The sequence below is a fragment of the Amphiura filiformis genome, chromosome 18, assembly GCF_039555335.1.
Source record: "Amphiura filiformis chromosome 18, Afil_fr2py, whole genome shotgun sequence".
Classification (NCBI taxonomy): Eukaryota; Metazoa; Echinodermata; class Ophiuroidea; order Amphilepidida; family Amphiuridae; genus Amphiura; species Amphiura filiformis.
In genome coordinates this window covers 39,440,257-39,465,965 of record NC_092645.1, presented here as the reverse complement: position 1 = coordinate 39,465,965, position 25,709 = coordinate 39,440,257, and the positions used below count along the sequence as shown (strand labels likewise).

General features: G+C 36.5%; 1 protein-coding gene across 1 annotated transcript in view; it reads right to left on the bottom strand.

Annotated features, from left to right (window-relative positions):
- Positions 1-24,666, bottom strand: part of LOC140138675 (potassium channel subfamily T member 2-like) — a 477,469-nt gene extending 452,803 nt beyond the window's left edge. Inside the window, exons 1-2 of the mRNA XM_072160421.1 lie at positions 24,422-24,666; positions 17,560-17,777 (exon numbers count right to left, since the gene is read on the bottom strand). Coding sequence (XP_072016522.1) covers positions 17,560-17,657 — 98 coding nt within the window. The 5' untranslated portion in view covers positions 17,658-17,777; positions 24,422-24,666. The remainder of the gene's footprint in view (positions 1-17,559; positions 17,778-24,421) is intronic.
- Positions 24,667-25,709: the final 1,043 nt, after the last annotated feature.

Below are 25,709 nucleotides of genomic sequence, written 5' to 3'. Positions count from 1 at the left end.
GGAAGGTGTTACACTTTAAAGGGATTCACTGATTTGCTAAACAAGAGCACCGTGTTCCTTATTTCACCAGGAATAAATTCTTAGTGATTGGAATTTGTTCCCTCAGCATCAGACAGTGCATGGCGGCAACTTTTACACACAACTTTACTGGCATATAACATTTCAGGGTTGAGATCAAAGTTAACCATGTTACAGCTACATCTTTGCTTTCAGTCAGTCTGGCAATAGTGTGAAATTAGATATTGGAGCAACACAATGGAAGGAGTTGCACTCACCATTTTCCTAATGTCACCAGGAAAATTCTAAAGTGATTGGAATTTTGTTCCCTCAGACAGTGGTGGCAGCTTTTCCACAAAACTTTAATGGCAAGTTCCATTTGAGCATACAACATTTCAGTGTTCACATCAAAGATAAACATGTTAACATCTACATCTTTGTTTTCAGTCAATCTGGCAAGAGTGTGAAATTAGATATTGGATCAGCACAATGGTAGGTGTTGCACTTTAAAGGGACACTCACTGATTTGCTAAACCATAACCACAATTTTCTGTGAGTGGGCTTTGTCCCTTAAGACAATGGTGCCAATGGAAACCTCCCCAAAGAACTTTACTAGCAAATAGAACTGGTGCCTGTTCTTTGAGCTGGAGTGGTGCTTGCAAAGCGCACAGGGCTGTGAAGCAGCCTTTGAGCATGTAACACATGAAAGAACTGGAAGATTTTGCCAAAGAACTTACTGGGGGGTGTTTGTAAAGTGTACAGGGCTGTGAAGCAGTCTTTGAGCATGTAACACATGAAAGAACTGGGGGATTTTGTAATATGAGAGTTGGCGTGTCTTGGCAGGCATTAAAGGAGCACTCACTGATTTGGTAAACAAGAACACTCTCTTTCCTCGCTAACCATGACAGCATTTTCAATTAGCATGTTTATAGTAAACAATCCATACAGGCCAAGTTCTATATGACACGATCTGCTCCATGGGGGCCAGAGGAGGCATTTTTGAAAATTGAGTTACTATAATTATTGCCTTGTAGTAACATCAGACTATCATACTGAAAACATCAAAGGTCTAGCATACTTGGTTCTAAAGTTATGAGGTTTTGTGATGTGTATTTTCTTATGTATTTTCTTGTTTTTTACTCCATCCTATTTGCCTTTATCTCAGTTTCAAATTTGCCGCCGCACCTTTGGCCCCCATGGACCATATCGTGTCACATATACACATGTATTATACTACTCTTGGTCCCAGCTGGCTTGACTTCCTTCTTTGCAAAACATATAATGACGAAGGAGCACAAGCCGGTTGGGACCGAGAATATGTACGGTGCAGTCTCAACACGGCTGGTGTTTATTTTTATAGTGAGGAGTTTGCAGACAATTTGTGACCGCACATAATTTTTATACACCAAACTATAAACACACTTATTGACTTGTACAAATCCCTTGACAAGGAGGTAGATTTTTCCAAGAAGATCCTTAGACATGAGTTTTGACAAATTATCCAACTGCAAAAATTGAATTAGTTTTTTACAGAAAATCATCAAACATATTTCATAAAAAAATCACAATAAAAACACAAGATGTTACAATTTTTGGAGTAAAAATTATAGTAAATGACTTTGTGTAGTGATCATTTTGATCATAGTTCAGGACTTAAAGGGTAATCCGGTTGACATAGAGATGATCCATTTACATGCAGAGCCATAAACAGGGGGTGTGTGGGGTGCAATGCACCCCCTCAAACCTAATCAACTGAAATTTTAGGAATAAACTTTTTTCGTGAAAAATGTCAAAAATGAGGATGCTAGGATCACAAAATACTCCTTTAATTTGAACAGCCTCCTTATTGAATAAATCTTAGAACTGATACAGGAAGCTTAAACATGTCTGCTACTTAGGGTCTATTACCGGTGCTCATTGTATATTCCGAACACAACTACATCCTCTCTAGGGAAGTAAGAATACTTGAGCTGAATAATAATTGCTCCCCTGTGTAAGCTTTTAACATGAGTTATCTTAGTCTGTTACATGTATAATCACTAAAAACAACATAACAATAATTTGTATCTATTATACTCATCATTGCTAATTATTATTGACTGAATATTGTGCTTACATGTATGTCATATAAGCTATTGTCTACATGCATATCACTATCTACTATCACTATAACTGGAAATTCAGTAGGCAAGATAATTGCTGTCTTCTGAAGATAGCATAAATATTGCTATAGGAGAATTTTCTCATTAGCAGCCTCATCACCAATTTTTCCTTTCAGATTTTGGTACATCAAGAAATCTTGAGTACTTTTTTCCAAAACATGACAAATTTTTTATTGAAATCTGGTTCATTTGTATTTCATGATCAAAACTGCATGCATCGTGTGGCTATTTTGATAACACTGTTTACCTGTTACCTGTTGAAAGAGGCATTACTTCATTGTGAATAAATCAACATGAGTTCATAAATCATAATACATAATGTCTTATCTATTGTTATACCAACATTAACTCTTTCCACACGATGTGTTGACTGCAGACAACAAGTTTTATTTTTTTTCCAATTCAAAAATTTCAGAATTTTAAATTTTCATGACCATATTTGGAATCAGTATGAAAAATACAATAAAAGGAATACAAACAAGCCCAGTATTGGTTCAGTGGTTCTTAAGATAGCTCTTGATATTTAGAGAAAATATCTCAAAACTTTTTTATGTTGAAGCCTATGGCTAGCACGCAGGATATTATATCTACAATACTAATGGGCCATTCCAATTGAAATCCACACTACCCCTGTGGAAGATTTAGGAAATATCTTCCACAGGAAGAGTATGTTTTTTCAAATGTAATTGGTCAGGGTTTATCAATTTGAAACCCATACTCCCTTTGTATTATGGCTTTACCTATATCTTTCATAACTGGAGTGAGTATTTCAAATGGAAGTTACCTAATTGTCTATTCTCTTCGAAACTCATACTCCCTCTGTGGAAGACTTTAGCTAAATCTTCCACAGGGGTAGTGTGGAATTTAAATGGAATAGCCCAATGTCAGAAAAATTAGACTGCTAGCTATCTACTGAAGATAGCAAGATCACTGTCAACATCTGATCAACTGGACTCAAACCAGCAGTGAAGAAAGATTTATTGTTGCTGCATCTTACTTATATATGTACATAATCAGTCCGGTACGACTGCCTGATCTGGAAGTACTGCCGAATCAGGCAGTATGTTGCCGAGTCAGGCAGTATGGTATCCCACAATGCAATGCTCTATTTCAAATAGAGCATCTTTTAATATACCGTTATTTCTTTGTTTATTTAGAGTAAAGAAGTAGGTAAAATATATAAAATTATCAATGAATGTACAATTAGTAGTAATTTTTCATCAATTTTAGCTAAAATAAAGTTAATTTGCATATTTAAATCAAATTTTTAAAAAAACCGTTAGAAGTTGTTTTGTTATTTAAATTATTTTTCTCCCGGTGGAATTGTTTTTCGCCCGGTGAAAAATTGTCAACTTACATGTAGCTCATGTGTGTCAAAGTAAAATTTCCCCCGATCTTTTATAAAATCACCATGAACAATTTAGTCCTTAGTCTGTCGAATTCGGAAGGGTTACCAAAGCCTGTGTTGCCTAACTCGGCAACATGCTGCCTGATTCGGCAGTACTTCCTGATCAGGCAGTCGGACCGGACTGATAATATGAAAATCGGTATTTTGATAACATGTGTAAAACCTTGAATCATATGCTACTTTTTATCTGAAAATACCATCTTGTTTGAATTCTCAACAGATATTATTCATGAACGATGTATAATTTATGGTCACATCCACTTTTAAAAACAGGTATGCTACACAGTGTCAACACCCTGTATTATAAATATTTTTTTCCATACAGCTCAATACTCCGTTGAAATCAATATTCTATTATTGACACAGATAAAGAAAGGTTACATATGCATTGTGTTATAGGACGTGCACCTGGAACTTAACTAAATGGGCTAAACGCGTTCCTTTATACCTATAAAGTATAATTGTCATTCTCAAAATTAAATATATCTCAATTTTTACATTGGATTTCAATTTTTAACGTTAAAAATGCAGTAAAAGATATCCACAGCAAGCTGCAAGGCCCCGCTAATTAGTGTACTGCTTTTCGAGTGAGTGTACTGGAAACAAAACCCTGGTTTTACCTGAAAACAATTTTTTTCTTGTAATAGAAACATCATATGGGGTACTAGAGCATGCACAAATCGTAATAATGTGTAGAATATAGAAACGCTGTGGTATCTCATATGATAGTCATGGTATGCTTAGCCTCGAACAAAATCGTGATGCGTAGCTGTTAAAAAATGAGAGGATTCCCTGTACTATCACAGCAATTTTTAACACAAAGATATAGGGATGATGACGATGTGTGCTAATTTCCAACAAAGCATACTAAGTACTAGGGCCTATATATATATCTATTATGAATCATACATATGCATTATCTAACTGCACATGTATTACATAGAGGTTATTAGTGTTATATGTGACCAAAAGCTGTAGCATTTTGTAGCACTCAGGGTGCAACATTATATATTATGGGCTTATTGTAAAATTCAAAAATAAAAACATACGTCTGTGAATTAAATTAGTTCTTGCTATCTTCTTTTTCTGAAATTTTCTTTTGGTTGTTGGTTTTAGGGGGTTTGAAATGTACATTTGGATGTATAGTACAATTTTTCCCAATTTTTGATACTTATCAACATTTTTCCACCCTTTTTTCTTTACTAATTCTTTTTGCCAGCCCTTCTTCATCCACCGCCCCTTTGTTTGCCGCCCCTTCTTCCACCCCCTTCATTTTGGCCGCCCTCTACTTTTACCCCAAGGGGCTGGCACCCCCAAAGCCCCCCAAAATATGCGCATGCTGATTGGACCATATACAATACCCTCTACAGAAGCTTTATGCTGTCTACTGAAGATAGCATTGCCCATTAAAAATGAAGCACAATCAATACAAATAATTGCCAAATTATTTCATAGCTTTTCTCTTTTTAATTTTCTTTCTAGAGAACAGCTGGCGCACGACAAGCAGTGTATTATTATTAGCTGCCTAAACATACACACTAGTATTCCATGGTATAGAAATAACAACAACAAACGATGGTTATTTACTTCGTCAACAGTGTATTATTTATGAATAATAATTGTCTACACAGTATTCATTCTAGAAAAAGCAAATAATATAAATACATGCCAATATCACTGTGTTTGAAATCACCCAAGTTGTCTTGTATTTTCTTATTCTTCCTATTTTTGGTGTATTACATTGTTTTTGTTGTCTTTGTAGGGTGTTTGTAATGATTTTTTATGAATAAATGAATATTCATTAAATAATGCAATGCCTTGTGATCTGGTAAAATTAATTTTTGTTGGTGAAATAGATTTTGAATTATGGTCAAAAGGTATATTTTCTTGTGTTCAACAACTTGAAAACGATCATTATCTAAGGGGAAAAAAGTCTGTCACAAAGCTTGTGAAGATTTTACAATGCAATGCAGAATACACCACTGCCCCATTTTTTTCTGCTGATTCAACAGTACTAATCATAAGTCTGCATAAAATTATAATTTTGGTTCTAGTGAATTACATCGCTAACACTTGTAATCCTTTTTGAAGTATTCTTTAAAAATATTTTTAGGTTCTGAGGGTTAGAAACTAGCTTCATGTCATTATTTTGTATAATTAAATTTATCATCAAAGGTTTATACTTGAAAATCGAGAAAAAAAATGGACCCACTTGAAGGATGAAAACAAAACATTATACAGCTTAACATTGCAATGAAAACAGTGAACACCACTGTGCAGAATTATGACCTTTAACAAATCAATTAATTAAAATGCGGAACAATTACTTTCATAATGAGTGGACATGGTGTTATTGAAACTTGTTTTTTAATCAATATATTGAGTCAATCATTTGTAAAGTACAAATATTAGTGGGTTAACCTTCTATGACTTTTACATGAAAAAAGAAATGGGAATTTTGAAAACTTGATCTTCCTAGGATTTTGTCCATGTTCTTATATCCTTAAGGGGTTACTACACCCTTGTGGTAAATTTGTGACTATTTTTGCATTTTTCTCAAAAAATAATAACACACTGGTAATAAAAGTTATGTATATTATTGGGGCATTAAGGAATCCAATTACTACACTGAAATTTTGGTGTTTCAAGACAAGCGGTTCAGTATATATGATAGGAAACGAGGTACATCGTATCGGTACCTTATTTCTTATCATAAATAACAAACCGCTTGTCTTGGGTCACTGAAATTCCAGTGTAGTAATTGGATTCCTTGCCCCTATAATATACATAACTTTTGTTACCACTGTGTTATTAATTTTTGACAAAAATGCAAAAATAGACACAAATTTATTGAGGGGTGTAGTACCCCCTTAATATTTGAACATTTAGAAAATCTCATAGGAAAATTACTGAAAAATGGCTTATGACACCTCGATCCCTTCCCCATCAGGCCTGGTGCCCCCTCATAGGATGACTCATGCTATATACCACATGATTAGGGCTTATAGGTTAGGGTATAGAGGTTGTGCATATGATGTATCATCCCGTAAATATGGCGGACTTCCTCAAATGCATTCAACAAAACTATGATTGCAATCTACCTCGACAGTTCGTCTCACACACATAACAAATTCTGGTCAAATAGGTTGATGACAACATTTTATTGAATGGACTGCATTGCACAATGATTACGTTGAAGGACACCGGTTCAAATCCTTTTTATAGAGCCAATCGATAAAAGCATGCAGGGCCTCTATGGGGTAATGCTAGGAAATGTTTGGACTATTAAATGACCCTTTTGACATAATGACCTGTATTCGGACCAGATCACATGCCATCAAGCCACCAGCCTGGATGACAAAAAAAAAAGAGTCAATCATGTCAATAGTAAATACATTATTTTCAGAATTTTTCACATAAAACAATTCAATTCTATCATCCAGTGGTGTGCGCAAAGGGGGAGGGGCAGGGGGGCCATGGCCCCCACTTTTGTTGGTCATTCGGGAGAAAAACGTTAAAAACATCAAAATTTGCTCCTAATCAGACTCCATTCGGGGGAACTGAACAACCTGCCCTCCCCCCCCCACTTTCAATGTACTGCGCACACCACTGCTATCATCAGTATATCATTCACATCGTAAGGAAAATTATGACTTCGTAATACCTTTACTGAAAGCACCATTATAATGATCTTCATGTAGGTATTAAGAAGTGGATAAAAATCCAAGCAATCCCCCTCTCCTGGGAAATATTTTATTCAGAAAATCTTGGCATGTCTGTTTAAATTAACAACTTGAGTGTCCTTTACTGTTTAAGGAGGCTGTGTACTCTCAGACATGCATGTAGTAAAAGTGCAATAACTTTGTGATTATTCACAAGAAGACATATAAAAGTATACATTTTATGAAGGCAAGACATCAATAAATCTTAATATAAATACAGATTTGGGGTAAAAACAACAATTATGAAGAAAATCACAAAAAAGTGAGTTTTGGGCAATATTTGTTAGGTACATCATAACAAAAAAACACTCTTTCCAAAATATTTTATTTTGTTTTTAGCTCAATCTTGAGGCTCTATTCCAAAAACGTTTTTTTAAATTTTTTTGATATTGGCCTTATATTTTGAGATATTGACCATATAAGGCATTAAATCGCACTTTTTAAAATTCACAAACGCCTATTTGCACAAAATGATGCCTAAAATCGGAAATAGACCAAAATATAAAAAAATGAGAAAACCGTTTCTTGAGTAGATCATGCTTTTTATGATGAGCATTATTGCTTACCTATAGATGCTGTATTTATTGAGTTATCGTGTACCTAAATCGTCATTTTACAGAGAAAATGAACATTGAAATAATGGCCGTTGAAGTTTAAAGTGGTCACATTTTGCACTTTCATCGAATCTCACAGGAGAATGCGGCAGTTTTTGTTTTTGTACCTTACATTACGTAAACATCGGGTAAATCCACAGCCCCTTGAAAAGTTTGGGCGAAATCTATTCATATCTTGATGTTTAAATCGGGAGAAAGAACTTGAAAAAATTCACATTTTTATCAGCCAAAACGGAGCCATTTGACCACTAGGTTTTTGTGAAATCAGTGCTTCCGTGGCGCTTCCATAAGATGCGCCGCGCATGCAGATAAGCGTCGCGTATGCGTAGTGTATTTGTGTGTTAACAAATTGCGCGATACGCTGGTACAACAAAGATTTTCTTTCCTTTTCAATTTCAAACACGAGTGGAATAGTGAAATAAAATCCTTAAAATATTGCAGTTGGAGTTTACAAATCTGGATTTTCATTCCTTGTATTTATAAAAACATATAAAGTACAAACATATCGAAAAAACTCAATTTTGCGAAAGAAACAATGTCTAGAGTACACAGCTGCCTTAAGCTGTTATGCTAATGCTGGATCCTGGCATGGTCCACTCAAGTATATATATGAATACTAGGCTGGCTTGCCGCAATGAATATATGATACGATATTCAGATATAATATATCATATATTATGATATATAATCTTTTTTTTATTTTGGTATTATTTATCATTTTGTCACACAGAGTCACAAAAACCACATCACTGCCATCAATATAATCAATTTGAAAAAGACACATGTCATGTTGAAAGCTCATTGAACAATATAGTTGTCTCAGTTTCAAACTCTTTCCCATTTTTCTTGGTTTTTTTAAATTATGACGTGCTCCCACCCCAGGTCATCATCTTGCAGCTCTTTACTTACAGTATCCAAGCAAGAAAATATTGAAACCCTTTACAATGAAACTGACAATTTCTGTTATCAAAATATCAGCAAAAGTCAAGGTTATGAAAGATAAACGAACCAACCTCCTCCGGCAAAGGAAATACCATTATGAATATGTGACATGATCCGAGGAATGAGTCGGATGTTGCTAATATGTGACGTATCATGTCAAAAGGAGACACTTTTGGGCAGGATTGCAAATAGAGAAATAGCCAAAAATCTGCCCGTGGGTGAATTTTTGACAATTTGGGTTTGTTGCGAATTTGTGATGTTATTAATGTTTAAAATATTATCTGATAGTTTCAGACCGGAATATAACTGTCATCTTGTATTTTTTGAAACATTTTTCACTCTCAACGGGGTCAATAATATTTTTAAAGGCTGATATCTCAATTTCCAATCTTATAATATCATAACTTACGAACTCAATATCTTCGCTTATAGGAATGTCCGATTTCATTGGGGAAATGGCCTTGTGGAGCAAAATATCTCTATATTTAAGATATGTAAAAACCTCAAAATTGATAACCTGCCCAAAAGTGTCTCCTTTTGACATGATACGTCACATATTGTTTTTGAGATATTGGCAAAAAAGTGTTCAAATTCTGTTGTTTTATGTTATTTCTAGCCATTGCTAAATTGCTCATAACTCGGTAACCAGATGTCCGATTTTGATGGGGATTACATCAAAATGTAGGATTCATAAACTGTCAGAAAATGATGTAAAAAACTTCTAATTGAACATTGCCAACATGTGACTCATACCCCTTGATTATGTTACATATATTTGACACAAACTGACCCAATAAAGCCAGCATTATGTGACATTTAGATACCGGCAAAAATGAGGTGCAAAATGCAGCAAAATACACAAGAAAATTAGCATTTATTATAAAATTACAAACTCATATAACTTAGTAAGTAAGTACATGTAGGTTCCCAGCAAACACAAAACATTTTTATAACATTTTAGAGTTTTTGGGTTTGGTAAAAACGCTTTAATAACATTAATTGTTGGGTTATAGAAAGGTCATAAAAATAAAACACACTATAACAACATTCTTAATAAAGTTTTGATTGTTATGTAATTGTTCATGATCGTTGTGAACTGGTGGTCATTATGCACCGTATGTCTTTTCTCCCTCCACCAGTTCAAAGTACAGGGAGTAAAAAAAAGAAGAAAAAAAGAAAACCTTTTTAAAATGTCAAAATGTTATTGTAAAATATTTTTGCTAACATTTTTTTTCCGTATATTTTGGCAACTTAAATAGCATTATGTTAGAAAATTTTGCAGTATGCTTTTTTTAATGTTATGAAAATGTTTTATACCCTTTATATAACCCGACATTTAGACATTTTTTTGGCAACCTTTTCTAACCTTTTGCCAATAATGTCGAAAATGTTTTGTATTTGCTGGGTATGGAAATAAGTATTTCAATTATTAATACATGCTCAGTTACCAGGCAACTTGATACAGAAAATAATTACTCAATTTTCAAAATTGTCTCCTTTAGTTGGTTGGATTTACATGTGATGTGATCAAGCAACATCAGTCGAAAGTTGGATATATTTATTTTGAAATATAGCCAAACAAAGGAAGTATTTCCTTTTGTTTCCTATTGTTTTGGAAACTCTTTTAACTGCTAATATTTTTTGAACTGGTTGTCCAAATTCAATGGGGTTTTCTGCAAATGTAGCTTTGCAAATGCTGTTTACAATCCTATAAGAAACTGAAAATTGAATATGTCCGAATTCAGACTGACTTTGCTTGATGATTGATCACATATATGCCACACTATGTATAAGGAGTAATATAAAGCTATTATGTCGTTAATATGTGCTTTGCCATGGCTTCATCAGATCATGTTTCATATTGAGTTTACTGCATAATGAAGCTAATTATGTCATTATATCAGTAATAATAATGAGCATTGGAGTTAGATTAACGAGGCTAGTATAATACATTGTGAACGCTTTATATAATACTAGGGTGATTGATCTGAGGTTATTTGTCCTTTTTGTCAATTAGATTGGGGTTGGTTGATGTGGGTTAATAAAGTGTGTCTGGTATGGTACAGAACGGTAAACTGCATATCCGTCAATACACGCTTTTTCAATGGGAAATGAACTTTGCTGCTTGGATGATGTCACGATGAGGTTAGCATTTATTCCGTATTGAAAAGCATGTACTGACGGATATGCAGTCGACCGGCCTCGGTAGACATTATGGGCTATTCCAGTAAAAACCCACACACCCCTATAGAAGACATGACCTTAGATCCCCATGGCCAGTATATGCTATCTTTAATTTACTATCTACTGAAGATAGTTTCACAGATACTTATCTGAAAAAAGATATACAGAGATACAAATATCTACTGAAAAAATGTAATTGTTTATAAACTGTTTATGTCATTTACTTTAAAAAGTTTATTATGGTAAAAAACTAGCTTACATTGTTAATAAAACGTGTGGAAAGAAAAATATTTTCACATAATGACATGTATGTTCAGCAACCATAGCAACAGACAATGACTGGTTCCTCACATGGTGGAGCATTATATTGTCAAAACTGAGTCCATTTAATTGACTAAATGAATAAATTTAATTGACTAAATTAAACAGATTCTGATTTGTCAACAGATGTTCATTTCCTGATATCAAAACATAAAAAAAATAAAAATAACAATTTTGGATTTATAAACAAGATTTATATCTAACAGTGGCGTAGCGTCATAGCCAATCCGTTGCACAAGCCCCAATCAGACCTGGTGCCCCCAATCATGGTTGGTCAATGCCCCCCAATATCCAAGATGATAGTAAACTCTTCTATAAGGCGTGTGAAAGTCATTTCCGAGTTTACCGTCCCCCGCCCGCATCACTTTTTGGAAACCAAAAATACCCATGTCAAATTTTCAAAAATGACAAAATAATTCATTATTTTCAAACTATCAGTGTTTTCACCAGTTTTAGCAATTGGAAACATATATTTTTGTTTGTAAAACATATAAATTAATAACTTGGAAGCAAAACCAGACTCTTTTCTAACTTTCCTAGTCCCTACCTTTCGTGAAATTTTTTTCGTCGCATTTATTTCCATTTTGCTTTAAATCAACACATATTTTAGGTCAATAATGAAATCTGCTGAAATAATGAAAAATGAAAAAGTCATCTCACCAACCTGGAAAAAAAAAGTGACGATAAACTCGGAATTGACTTTCATGGGCCTAATCTATTTCACCGCTATTATTCCCCATACACCCAGATGGGGTTTTTTCCTAACCTACTTCTTCGTAATCCTTAAAATATTGTCCCATGGGGTGGGGGAAAGGTCAACAAAATTTGTGTTAAACCCTGTGTCTCAAAGCTTGTGAGAAATTGAAAACCTAATGTGGAATGCAGTGTTTTTTTACTGTATTTTGTTTTTATTTTAATTTTTTTTTATGTGTCAGTACAGGATTTTGGACAAGCATTTTGTGCAAAAAATATCCAATGTTGCAAATGTTGGAATAGCAGACACAAAAGTCACTGCTACAAACTATTATTCTTCTCTTTTATTAATTTTGTGACCAAAGTTTGCGAAAAATCAAAAACTTGATATCAAATACGAACTTTGAGTTTTATTTTCGCCTTTTTGTTTAAAAAAAAAAAAAAGATAAAAAAAAAAATGAATTTCTTGATTTTGAAAGAAGACTACGAGCACGATTTTACTAACGCGTGCGGCAGTTTTGAGACACAGGATTTAATTAAGGTGGCCTTAGAAAAAAAAAGCATCTGGGTGTTTGGGGAACAACAGCAGTGAACTAGACTACTATAGTGCTAATAACTAATGACCAAAAGATGTCACAGAGTACATGCTCTGTGATCAATGTACTATTCTGAGACTAATTATGCACATTTCATAATGCAGTGAGCTAATTAATTCATAATGACTCCTCATCAAGTATTGATTAATTACCCATATTATTGGCTGACAAACAAAACAATATATCGTGTCTCCTGGACAGCCAATGTAAATATTTAATCGGCTTCTTTAAGCAGTGCAATTTACATAAAGAATATCACCACACCATGCAAAAGACAAAAAACAATCCAAATGGTATAGAAGTCCCGAGGGGGCACATTAAAAATTTTGGTGGGTATGTTCCACCAGAATTTTGAGGTGGTGGGTTTTTGGGAGCTGACGGCGTACGGGTAAAAGGTTTTTTTTTTTTTGGAGCTGCGAATAAGTAAAATTGGGCATGGGGGCATGGGGAAAAATACCCCAGTCAGAACTCTTGCCCCCTGTTGTCCCCCAGTAAAAACACAACATTACTTAAAATGTCCACTTTTTGCAGCAATTTTGCTCAAGATTTGTTGATTTTGCCCCACCTGAAATTCATTTTGCCCCCTCAATGCCCTCCCAAAAAAAATTCCTGCCGCAGCCACTGCCTTAACTCTTCTTATAGTAGAATAAAATCATAAAAGCACATAGCTCCTATAATCTGTGTACGTTCTTTAACACCTATATTGAAATCAACACCCAGGGGATAGGTTCCATTATCTGAAATAGTTATTCCTGATATTTGTCTGAAAAATGAGCTTTTAGGATCAAATTGACCCATTTTTATGGCAATTAACTGATGCCTTTTAGATTATAATTGACTTCTGAATTGTTAAACCTAAGATTCTAAACACAGCCAAATAAAAAAGTTGCCACTAGTTCCATCCCCATTTAATCAGAGTCTGATGAGTTTATGGCAAAATAATTTATATAATAATTTTCTACACACTTTCCTTCGGAGGTTGATACCAAATTTGATATCAAAAGTTTAATCATCGTGAGCATAGGAACCATTGTTTGGAAATTTGTGCAATTTTAAAAATGACATAGGGAGTTGTATCATGTGGCGGAGCTAGCGTGAGTGTCAAGAATTACGTCGCCTGAATACGCCGGCAGGTTAATCAACATCTACACATCTACTAGCATCTGAGACTGAGGTCTAATTTCATTGTCATTAAAGGTTTACACATGCATGTCAAAATGCAAATCAAATACTCCGCTCTTTTAATTGTGCGCAGGCAAGTGTACAATGATTCCTGTATGGGTTGCTTCGGGCCACATAATAAGCTGATACCATGCATTGGATTTCGTAATTTGTCATTTTTAAAATTGCACAAATTTCCAAACAACAGTTCCTATGCTCACGATGATTAAACTTTTGATATCAAATTTGGTATCAACCTTCAGAGGAAAGTGTATAGAAAATTATTATATAAATTATTTTGCCATAAACTCATCAGACTCTGATTAAATGAAGATGGAACTAGTGGCGACTTTTTAATTTGGCTGTGTTTATTTTCTTGTGTGTCAGTACGTGCTAGCATGAAAGGGACTGAATATGGTGAACACATATGGTGGCCTGGAAATCTTCTGTTTCTATGGTACCTCACTGTGCAAGGTTCAATTATATACTGCTGGTTGAATGAAGATGTGGACATCCATAATCCTATAATATGTCATTTCATGCCTTGTGTCCAGTCTTGTGTTACCATGGTAACGAAGGAGTCACAAACACTAAGGCGATTTATGGTGGATAAAGGCCAATCTATGCAGAAGCTTATGGAAGCGGTATATTTTTTCCCTTGTTGGTCTTTCTATCTATCATTATTATCTTTCTGGTGTTAGCTTTCCTCCCAGGCTTTCCTCCATGTAAGCAGGGAACAGAAATTTTCATCTCACAGTCAGCGGTGGGGCCACAGGGGGGGCATTTGCTCTCGTTCCCCCCCCCCCTCAGTGAAAACCAAAAAATTATGAAAATTTCACCTTTTGGCAGCAATTTTGTGCAAAATTTGTTGATTTTGTCCCCCCTCCCTGAAATTCACTTTGCCCCTCAATGCCCCCCCAGGAAAAAAAAACCTGGCGCCATCCCCTGCTCACAGTTTATAGTACATGTATGCAGAACTGTTTTCATAGAGGTTTTAATCAATTTCCCATTGTCTTTACAACGACAATATGTCACCGTTGATCAAGGCTATAATATAATGTACAACACTGCATGGTAAAAGATGGTAAACCTGGGGTCAGCATATGAAATGGGCAGTGGCAATATGTCTTTTTTTTTTAAAAGGCCCATTTCAAGCTTTGTTTAAAGGCCCATTCAGTGATTTGCTCATCCGGATGATCGTAAAAATCATCAAAGTTCAGATTTTGGTACCTTTGTCATTGTCATAGATGTGCTAACATAGCCTGCGAGTGGTTCAGCCGAAAGCTGTGTATTTAAGACAAAATAAGACATTTTACACGAATCTGTAATTTAGATGTATCTAAATTAGCTACATGTATTTGAATAGGGCTTCAACTTCGTCAGTACTGCTGTTTTCTTTGTTTTTTTGCCAAATTTGTCATTTCAAAAATACCAAATGACAATTTGAATGATCCTTCACTTTTAAGCAAGTTGTAAACAATTTTAATTTTTTTACACTTGCGCTGGGATCACTGAATGGGTCTTTAAGGCTATAATAGCTTATAATAAAGAATAAAAACAAGGGAAATTATCAGGTGGTTGAAAAATCAATTATCCACTTCTTCCTAACCCTAACCGCCTAGGGGCTTTTTGGCGACGGGAAGGGAAAGAAGGAAGGAATAAAGAGAGAAAAGAAGGAAAGAAGTTGTTTGCTCTGGGTGGGATTCGAACCCGAGACCCCTCGCATGCCAAGCACTCGGTCGGCGACACTTTGCCACGGTCTTGGGCTTCGCTGGCCAGCGAGACCGTGCCTATATATCACTTAGGGCGATTGCGTCATCACACCACGTGGGATGCATGCACGAACAGCGCATATATCAAGTAGTATTTTGTAGTATACGGTACGGTTAGGGTTAAGGAAGCATATATTGAGTTTCGATAGTGGTAACCTAACCCTAACCGCCTAAGGGCTTTCTGGCGACAGGAAGGGAAAGAAGGAGGAATAAAGAGAGAAAAGAAGGAACGAAGTTGTTTGCTCTGGGTGGGATTCAACCCGAGACCCTCGCATGCCAAGCACACGGTCGGCGACACCTTGCCACGGGTCTGGGGCTTCGCTGGCCAGCGAAACCGTGCCTATATACCCGGTGGGGTCACTCCCTGGCAGGGGGACACGAGGGACCGCTACCACAAGTACAAATTACCCCTTTCGCAGTCGATTTCAAGGACAAATCATGACATTTTACCCCTTTTTTACTCCAAAACAAGGACAAAATGGTACTCTGAAACACCCCTATTTTTTAGATTCCGAGGACACATTTCCTATTTTGACCCTATTTCAACATTTCAAGGACAAGGCTTTTATGAATGTTTTTTTCAGTAATTAACAGGGCATCACTGAATTCAAGTACATGTAGTACCCCTTGCATATAAATTGGCTATTGCAAAATTTCTGTGAATCTATATAAGGCTACGCACGAACCGAGAACAATATTGATCATGGGATGAGTACGAAGTAGGAAACCAAATTTAATCCTTATTTATCTGGCCAGCTATCCACGGGATTGGGAGAAAATAATAAGAACCCCTTTTTTCAATTTCGTGGACATTTGTGCGATAAAACATCCCTATTTTTCCAATTTCACAGACAATTTTGTCCGCGGACAAGCCCTAAAAATTACCCCTTTTTCCGCGATTTTGGTAACGATCGTGTGGTCAGTATTGCAAGTTGAGTGACCCCACCGGGCCTATATATCACTTAGGGCGATTGCGTCATCACACCACGTGGGATGCATGCACGAACAGCGCATATATCAAGTAGTATTTTGTAGTATACGGTACGGTTAGGGTTAACCAGTGCATAAAGACACTGTCAATTACACAAATATTGCCCAGTAGCAGCAGAGTGTGAAGCGTGCAAATTGCACTATAAATAAAACACACAATGTAGGTCTGACATTTGCTTTGACTGCCAAATGCAATATAATATATATATATTTTGAGTTATTTTGGGTATACCAGAAAAGTGACTAAATGTAGCCAATATATTGATAAGCTGTTACGCTAGCATATGCCAAGCATGAAATCACTACAGTCAGTCGAACAAGTCAATCATAAACTATTCTGTGATGCCATTCAACACACCTGCAGTACAATGAGGTCTGCTGAAGCAGATACATTCCTAGCCCAACAACTGCGGTTACAACAGGCTTCACCAATAGCGAGGTCCAGAGGGAAGAGCCCCTTTGATGTCCAGGGATAAAGCACGCCTGGAAAATCTTGGGTTCTGGTAAATGAGCTGTCAGGGGTAGTCATGGCACCTTTTCTTGCAAACACTAGTTTGACACATTTTGCTATCATTTTTTAATGCAACACACCCACCCCTACACATGCAAAATATGCCCCTTGCACAGTTCTGCCATAGAGCTTCAAACTGTCAACAAACAGACTTGAAAGTGAAATTAAAACCTTTGGTCCTGATCAGGGATCCATTTCACTAAACCTTTAACCCTTCGTAACTCAAGTACCCGTTCGTAAAGTTACAAATACCCAATACTAGACGTCACTTTACGAAGGGTCCCGTAGTACTTAAATCCCTATTACTTACAAAAGGTATCCTTCGTAAGTACGTTTAGAGAAGTGGAACTTACGACTCGTCGTTAGTTACGAACGATTTCGAGATTTACAAAGCTTCGTAAAGTTTACGAACGATTTTGAGACTTACGAAGCTTCATGAAGTTTAGTGAATTGAACCCTGGTCTCATTTTGCATGTGTTGTCTTACCTGTCTTCATGTTCAGGTGCAGATTCTCCCATCACCAAATCCCTGAATCGATAACGAGGAGGCAGCGGAGGCACTATATCGTATCCGTCCGCCATCATGGCAGCCACGCCTTTATCAACACAGATTTAGTCCAAAATATTAAATCCAAGCAAGATCCTTGGCAATCCACACAAACTATTCCCGATTCTTTTTTTCGTTGTCCCACAAAGAATTAGTTCCTGAAATAAGATGAGAGAATAAAAATAAAATCAATAAATGGTCTATTCTAGATACATACTGCTGCAATTAGGGGTAAAAAAGAAAGTTGTAATTCACCCATCATCGGTAAAAGTTCTATGGACAACACATCCGGAATTGATACAACTATTTTATTGAATTACCTGCTGGAACTTTGGTGTTTTATTTTTAAAACACATGTATCCAAAATAAGGGTGAATAGCCGGACTGCTGGAACCTATATACAACCTTGCAATCTTGAGTCAAACACTCTAACTGTTAAGCCACCATGCTCAACTTTTATTCAACTTAACAGTATATTGTCAGTTGCATAGTCAGGAATTTTGTCAGAGTGGGGCAAAAGGTGGAAAGCGGGTGGCAAGGGGGGGACAACACTTTACAAAAATGGTCAAAATAAGCTAAAAAGTACCAAAAAGGCCTAAAAATCTTAAATATCAGGGGTGTCCAGCATCCAGTAGCTGCTGAGTAGAAGTTTATGGAACGTTCATCAAGCTAGTGTCTTGGTTTCATCAAAATGAAATTCCAGCCTACCTACAATTCCCAGGGGCGCACCCGGGCGTGTGAAATTTTGATTACGTGGTAACCACAAATTGACTATTTTTTCTTCGGAAATACATCGAGTTGGAACGTCAAATTTCAGGATGGTAATGAGAAAAATATGATCTATTATATGATACCAAAAAACTAATCAACAATGAGAAAAATGGGGGGGGTGATGAGGCTGTCGATCGGGTTGCGGACCTGTAAGCTATATTTGCTTGATGCAAGGTAAAGGAAAAACAACATAATTAAAATCCAGCCTATCAACTGGTTTAGACATTTAGCTTACCAATCTGCCAACATTTGTTCAGAGCAATTTGCACCACATCCATAGCATACACCCTTCTTTCTAGGGTCTATGTCCATAGCATGAATTAATTCATTTTGATTTCACATCATCATTAAATATGAACAGATGGTTGGCAGACAGCAGTGTTGCCATATTTCTAATCATCATGATTATGTGAAGAAGGCACCTATTTTTACCATTAGCAAATAAGACAATAGTTCTCTAAGGTGTTCACATTGTATTATGAATTATAGCACCAAACAGGCCCATAACCAGGGTGGCAGACCCCCCATCCCAAAATGCCCCCAAAGTCCCCTTTGTTTTACCCAAAAGTCCCATGTGCAAGCTTAAACGAGTAAAAAAATTTCCTTTTTGGTCAAAAAGGTCAAAATTTTGGAAAAAAGTCCACTTTTTCAAAATCCTACCCCAAGTCCAAAGGTCCACATTTTGAAAAAAGGTCCACTTTTTCAAAATTATCAGCCCCGCCAAAAAATAAATCCTGTTACGGGCCAGGCACCAAAATATCCACTTTACCAAGTGGCGTTGCAAGGAGGGCCACATATGGGGGGCACCAAATTGACGCTGGGTTAAAATAAAATGGCCAATATTGGGGTGCACCGTGAGTGTATTGCTTACACTGTCTTATGTTGGCAATATATTGCTATCTGTTTCAAATGCATTTTAAAAATTGTAGAAACTATTTGGTCTCTACCTTCTACCCCCACCCCCACATTTTGTGAATCTTGAGTGCTCTGGGCCAAAAACTTTTGGGGTCAACAATTAATCATTTTCGTTTGGGGAGCCCCCATTTTGTATCCTTGCCCTGGGTGCCACAACCCCTAGCTATACCACTGACTTTACCATTGGTTTCTATGCATATGGGATAAAAAGATCTCGCTCTTTGCTAAATATAGTAGAAAGCCCGGAGAGACTTCAAAGCCACCCAAACTTGCTCAGTTTACAGCAGCACTGGCAACAATGGCAAACAGTAAAGGATGAGCAAACATGCACATGAGAAAATTCATCTTTTTAAATGCATCATAAAATATGACATATAATTTTATTTGGCACGCCAGTTTTCATGCAAAATATATTAACTTTGCATGCAATATGTCAGTTTCACTCGCATTTTATAATTTTGGAGAAAAATTGTTTTGACTGAACAGGCACGATCCGTAAATTTGCATTTACAGAATTCAATGGAAGCTAGGCTGGTGATTAATTGGGCTATGCTTTTTGAAATCCATACACCCCCTATGGAAGACATGACCTTAATCTCCCACCCAAGTGATGTACATTTTAAATGAAGTCACCCAATTAGGTAACCCCATTTGAAATTCACACTCCCTCTGTGGAAGATGAAGGTGTTCCATGGGGTGTATGGCTTTTAACTGGAATAGGCCATTCTGAGTGTAGCAGAGGATGAATTTCATTTATCCATTTCCATTTATACAGGTGGAAAATAATTCAGATGTACAAGCCCTGACTAGAGAAGATTTATGACCCTTCCCAGAATCCTTTGCAACATGAAGCATCACCTCATTACATCAAATGACACTCATATTACGTTGTACAGGATCCCTTTGTTTTCATCATAACAAAGACTGGCTAAATGGGTTTATGGTCAAGCAATAAACATATTTTGTAAGATCTGGATGTGCTCTATTCATTGAGTTCTTTTCGTCACTATCATTAACCCATGTTGCACTAGACAGCAAATCAGTGCGGAAAATTATAATGGGAGAAATGCATTATGGGAATGCAGGATATCTTCTACAAGCCCTGACCTGGATACTTATCTTGATACAATCAACTCAATTTCTTTGTTATCATCGTGCTATGAATATATTTAAGGGGGTACTACACCCCTGGCCAATTTTGTGACTATTTTTGCATTTTTCTTAACAATTATAGCGCATTGGTGATAAGTAAGATATGTATATTATAGGGGCAAGGACTACAATTACTGCACTGAAAATTCAGCAACTCAAGGCAAGTAGTTATTGATTTATTGATCAAATATTGGTTTTCCTCATTTTGACTGTAACTCCACAACTGTTGTCTGTGCTGAAATAAAATTTCCAGTGCAGTAGTTGTAGTCCTTGCCCTATAATATAAATCTCTTAATTGTCACCAATGCTTTATAATTTCTGAGAAAATGCAAAAATAGGCAAAAATTGGGCAGGTGTAGTAATACCTATAAGACCTGTCAATTTCAATCAGAGCTTTTATAAAAAGTAATAATAATGTTTTATCAAATGGTAAAAAAAAATCTCAAATTCTATCATTTTAATTTCCATGCAATGCACCAGCTGTAAACCTGTATAAGGGCATTGCAATAAATTTGATGAGCTCCCAGGGATGGTAAAATTTCCAACCGAGCCAAAAAATGTTCCCCCTCCCCTCTCGGCTTGCCAACAATTCCTTGCCCCTCCCCCCCCTATGCCTACCAAAACACCCTTGCCCTTCCTTTTGCACATGCCAAGTTTTTGGAAAACCAAATTGCTAACCTTATAAATTTGTATAATGCAAGCATATTGAGCAGGAATTTTGCATGTATTTTAATGTTTTCCAAAAGCCTTTTTAGAGCATTTATTTTGGAGGTGCCACATAAATATGTGCCAAAATTGCCTCTCCTCTTTGACTTGTTCTAATTGCCCCCTCCCTGGTTTGCCAACAAATTCTTTTCCATTTTGTTGCCAACAAATTCATTGCCAACAAATTCTTGCTCCATTTTACCCTCCAATAGTCCATAATTAATGCACAGCTCCAAAAACTACTTCAGTTTTGTTATATAATAAATCAGTGTTTGGAGGATTATACTTGAACCAACTGCCGAACTAATGTCAGAATATTTTTAAATTAAAAATATATTATTCTGTTTTGCCAGATGAAAAATGGATTGATCATAATCCTCATACATATAGTTTTTATATTATATCTGAAAGATTAGTATTAAGCTGTCTTTCACCTAGCAAAACAAAATATTAATTAGTGTTGCATTTTTCCTGACTTTGTGTGAAGATGATCATGCATTTAAGGCTAATGAAAGTGGATGTTGACTTTCCCATCACATATTTTTGCCAAGTGATGAGGAAACTCTTTCATTATGCATTCTTTTTTAACATAGGCCTAAATCATTTAACACAATATTTTTATGGTAACCATCACAACATCAAAGGCAAGAAAATTATAACCTGTATCCACTGTTTGTAGAAGGTAGGCATACTTGTAACACAGAACACTATTAAAAAGTAGAGAAAAGACCACATTTTCAACCGGAGGGGAGAGCAACTTTTCTCCCAGCTCGACATACTGAACAAAATTAACCAAATGTTGTAACTTATATCTGTGCCAAAATTTTAGGCCACAATTTTGGAGCATTATAGCAATTAATTTGCAACTTTTTTTGCGCATATGTCCCGGTAAGTCATTTTAGTAGTAGGTCAGCGGTACAATTTGGAACTTTTCCCACTGGCTCTGTGGCCCCGGTATACCCATGCTGATGCAGCATAAAAATGGTGATGCATGCATGCACCAGGAAACTCACAACCACCTATCATTATCCTTAAATTATCACAAGGCATCATTATACATAATATCTGTGATCAAGAGGACAACCACGGAAGGACTACATCAAGCAACTAATCGAGGATACGGGACTAGAGAAACAAGACATTAGGAACTGCATGCAGAACAGAGTTGTGTGGAGAGCCATCAGCGGAGTCCGACTAGACAAGTCGACATAAGCAAGCAAGTAAGCAAGTATATGGTAATGTGCCGGCACCACAGAGCATATGCTATATCGGGGATATACATGTACTTAGCTGTTTCCTAATTTGTTTGTTAACTGACCCCCAGTAGCATAGCCAGCAGGGGAAGGGGGCACAGTGCCCCCCTGACAAAAATTAAACAAAAAAGCGCCCTTCTGACAAAAAATAAAGAGAAAATCGGGAAGGCCCCTTTCCATCAAAATTCACCCCAATCATGGGCCAAAATATTGTAAAATACAAATTTTTTGCATGCTACACACACACATTATCACAGTAAAGCCCTTTTCATACCAATCATGGGCGAATATAGTGTAAAATACAACATTTTTGCATGCTACACATGCAGTGGCGTAGATTTCTTTTTGACATTGGGGGGGGGACGAAGTTGGAAAAAAATCTTGAAGTATAGTCAATCCAGCACCCTTTGGCGACAGAATTAGTTTATGATATAAATGTGCGCGAAGCGCGCGAAAATTTTTGCTATTTTGAAGCTAAACTGATGCAATATGGTGTAAAAGTAGATTAAATGCGCGCAAAGCACTTTTGGGGCTAAAATGGGCAAATATGAGGTTAATTTGGTCAGAAACCCATTATCAGGCGTCAACATTAGGGGGGATGATTGTATGGACCATCCCCCCGGGATCTACGCCTATGTACACCTGCCCATCCGTCGTCCCAGTAAAGCCCTTTTTTGAAACTCAAAGACTCAAAAACAAAACTGAGGTACTTAGCTGGTTTCTAGCCTAATTTGTTTGTTAACTGATCCTTAGACCCCCCTGCCTTTCTGAAGAAATGACAGCCTACCCCCAAACTGAAAATTGATTTTATTGCTTCCCAGAAATTTATTTAGAATAAGCCCTTTGAATAATGAATCTTAATTCAGACACAACACTGGCACACTTCATCATGTGCGACAGCGAGAAAATTGAAAGTGCACACCATCAAATTAATTTGCCACACATCTCCTTGACAACCGGTCTGAAGCTAAACAAAATTTATATGCATGTTTAATAGGGAAACGTGGTAGAATTACATTGTTTTGATGAAAGACAAAGTGTTTGTCTTCCAGGGTCTATTGTCTGACAGAAGGCCATTGAAACTCAATACTGAGTTTAGTGTCCCATTTTTTTAGCTCATAATGAGGCAACTATTTCATTATTCATTATTCGTTATATTCAAGGTTTCATTATCAGCGGCCTTTTACCAATGCTTATGCGCTTTTGTTCATTCTAATTGGGTATCACCAGTCCCAATATAATGTTTTCTCTTTACCCAAAGGATGACAGTAAATATGTTTATTTGATTTGTTGAGAGTAGCATTCTATAATATTCTTGATCTATATCTTCAAATCTGTTTCTCCTGCCCCCCCCCCCACCCAACAAAATATGTTACAGATATGTCTGGTTCCATGCAGCGGCCAATGGGGGGGGGGGGCTATAATTTTCTTCAAAAGGGTGGTCCCAAATTTACAAAAAGTTGGCGTCAATAAAATTGCGACCCCCACTATTTCAGCAACAAAAATTTTTGAACCCCCTTACCCACCACACCCCCTAAAGAGGCTAAAATTGTATTGAATCAGTCTTTTTGAATAAAATAAACACACTATCTGTAGATCTGTGGTCATCTTGTGACTCCCTACAGTTTGGTCATCAAACATTTTATAACGTACCCCTCTATTTTTCTTTCCAAAAATTTATGACCCCCAGTATAGGCCTATTTGGGACCCACCCCCTCCTAAGAAAATGATAGCCCCCTTAGACACCGCATAGATGTGTCCCAATATCTGTGGACATTTACCATGTAATCATGATGAATAGATGAATTTAAACCGGTCCCCCATTTAAATCGCTAAAAGTCATACTATACACATAAGCTTATCCCATTGTATATGAGTGTCGTTGCATGAATGATAACACAAAACACTGATATACCGGTTGGTATGTCTTATTCTCAGCCTCGGGCATGCGGGCATGGACCTTGAAGAATGTTATACTCAACTGAATCCATTCACAAATACTATACCTGTGAGTTTCAGACACAAACGATTACAAATCGCTTCTTGAATTTATTATAAAATCCACAGTCCAAATGGCAAGTCCATTGCAATGATTATTATCCACTGTAAATATCCTGTAGGAATGAATACCTGAATCCCAGTGCAATTATTATTATGCTATCTCCATAAGATTGTACGCATTGATGACTTCGCTCAATTATCTCGTGCTGTGTGTGAGAGCAATGGAGCAACAGCGTGCATGCTGGTGACTGTCAACCTTGTTTTGATTAATGAAACGGCAACACTGCTTGCTGGGCATTTAAAAAGTACCTTAAAGTTAGTCTTGGAAATCACTTGAATCTAGGAGTAAATGCCAACCATGGTATTATTTGATTCTGATAGGAGGTGCACTAGCAAAGTAGTATGCTAGGTGGCTAGCTGAAACTCTGGTCTTTAAAGGGTAGGGTGTTTTACTGTTTTTGAGTGGTTTTTTAGGAGGGCAAACAGTTTTGACTAGTCAGAATCTTCCTATGCACTTCGATCTGAATTTTCTAATAGTTGGTTGTGGACAAGGTCGGGTGAATTATTCAGAATATAGGATATAGCTCAATTTAATCCATTAATGATTACACTCGACTCCGCCGTTAAAATCAGGCAGCGCCTTTGACACATAGGGCCTACATAATTTGGTTACTTTGTTCGCGGTAGATAACAAGATCTACCGCAGTAGATTACCACAGTGTGTTTGGATGGCAAATAATTGGCACACGATTAATTTGATTACTTTGTTCCCGGATTTTACTATCTTCGGTAGATAGCAAAGTCATCTTCAGATAGCATACACTGATGAAGCTATCGTAGGTATAGGTAGCACCCATTGATTAAGGCATTTTAGGAAGATAGCACCCATTGAAGTCATCTTAGCATCCACTGATGAAGTCATCTTAGGTAGATAACACTCACAGATGAAGTCATCTTAGATAGGTATATAATTATTACCCATTGATAAAGTCATCTTAGGTAGATAACACCCATTGATTAAGGCATCTTAATGAGGCCAATGAGGTTAAGAAAATCATAGCATTTGTTCCAAATCTACTTTACATAGAGGGCGTACACCAAATTTTAGATGTCTCTCGGACAAACATTAAGATTCGGTATCGCTATAAAAAAAAATTCCACCCAAGGTCACTAATGAATATTATTTATATAATCTTTTAAAACCTAAAATGTTAACCCGGTTCTAAAATAAAAATGGATTCTTTTCTCTATTGCACTTGTGTTACTTACCCTGTATAATGTAGATAGCAACCA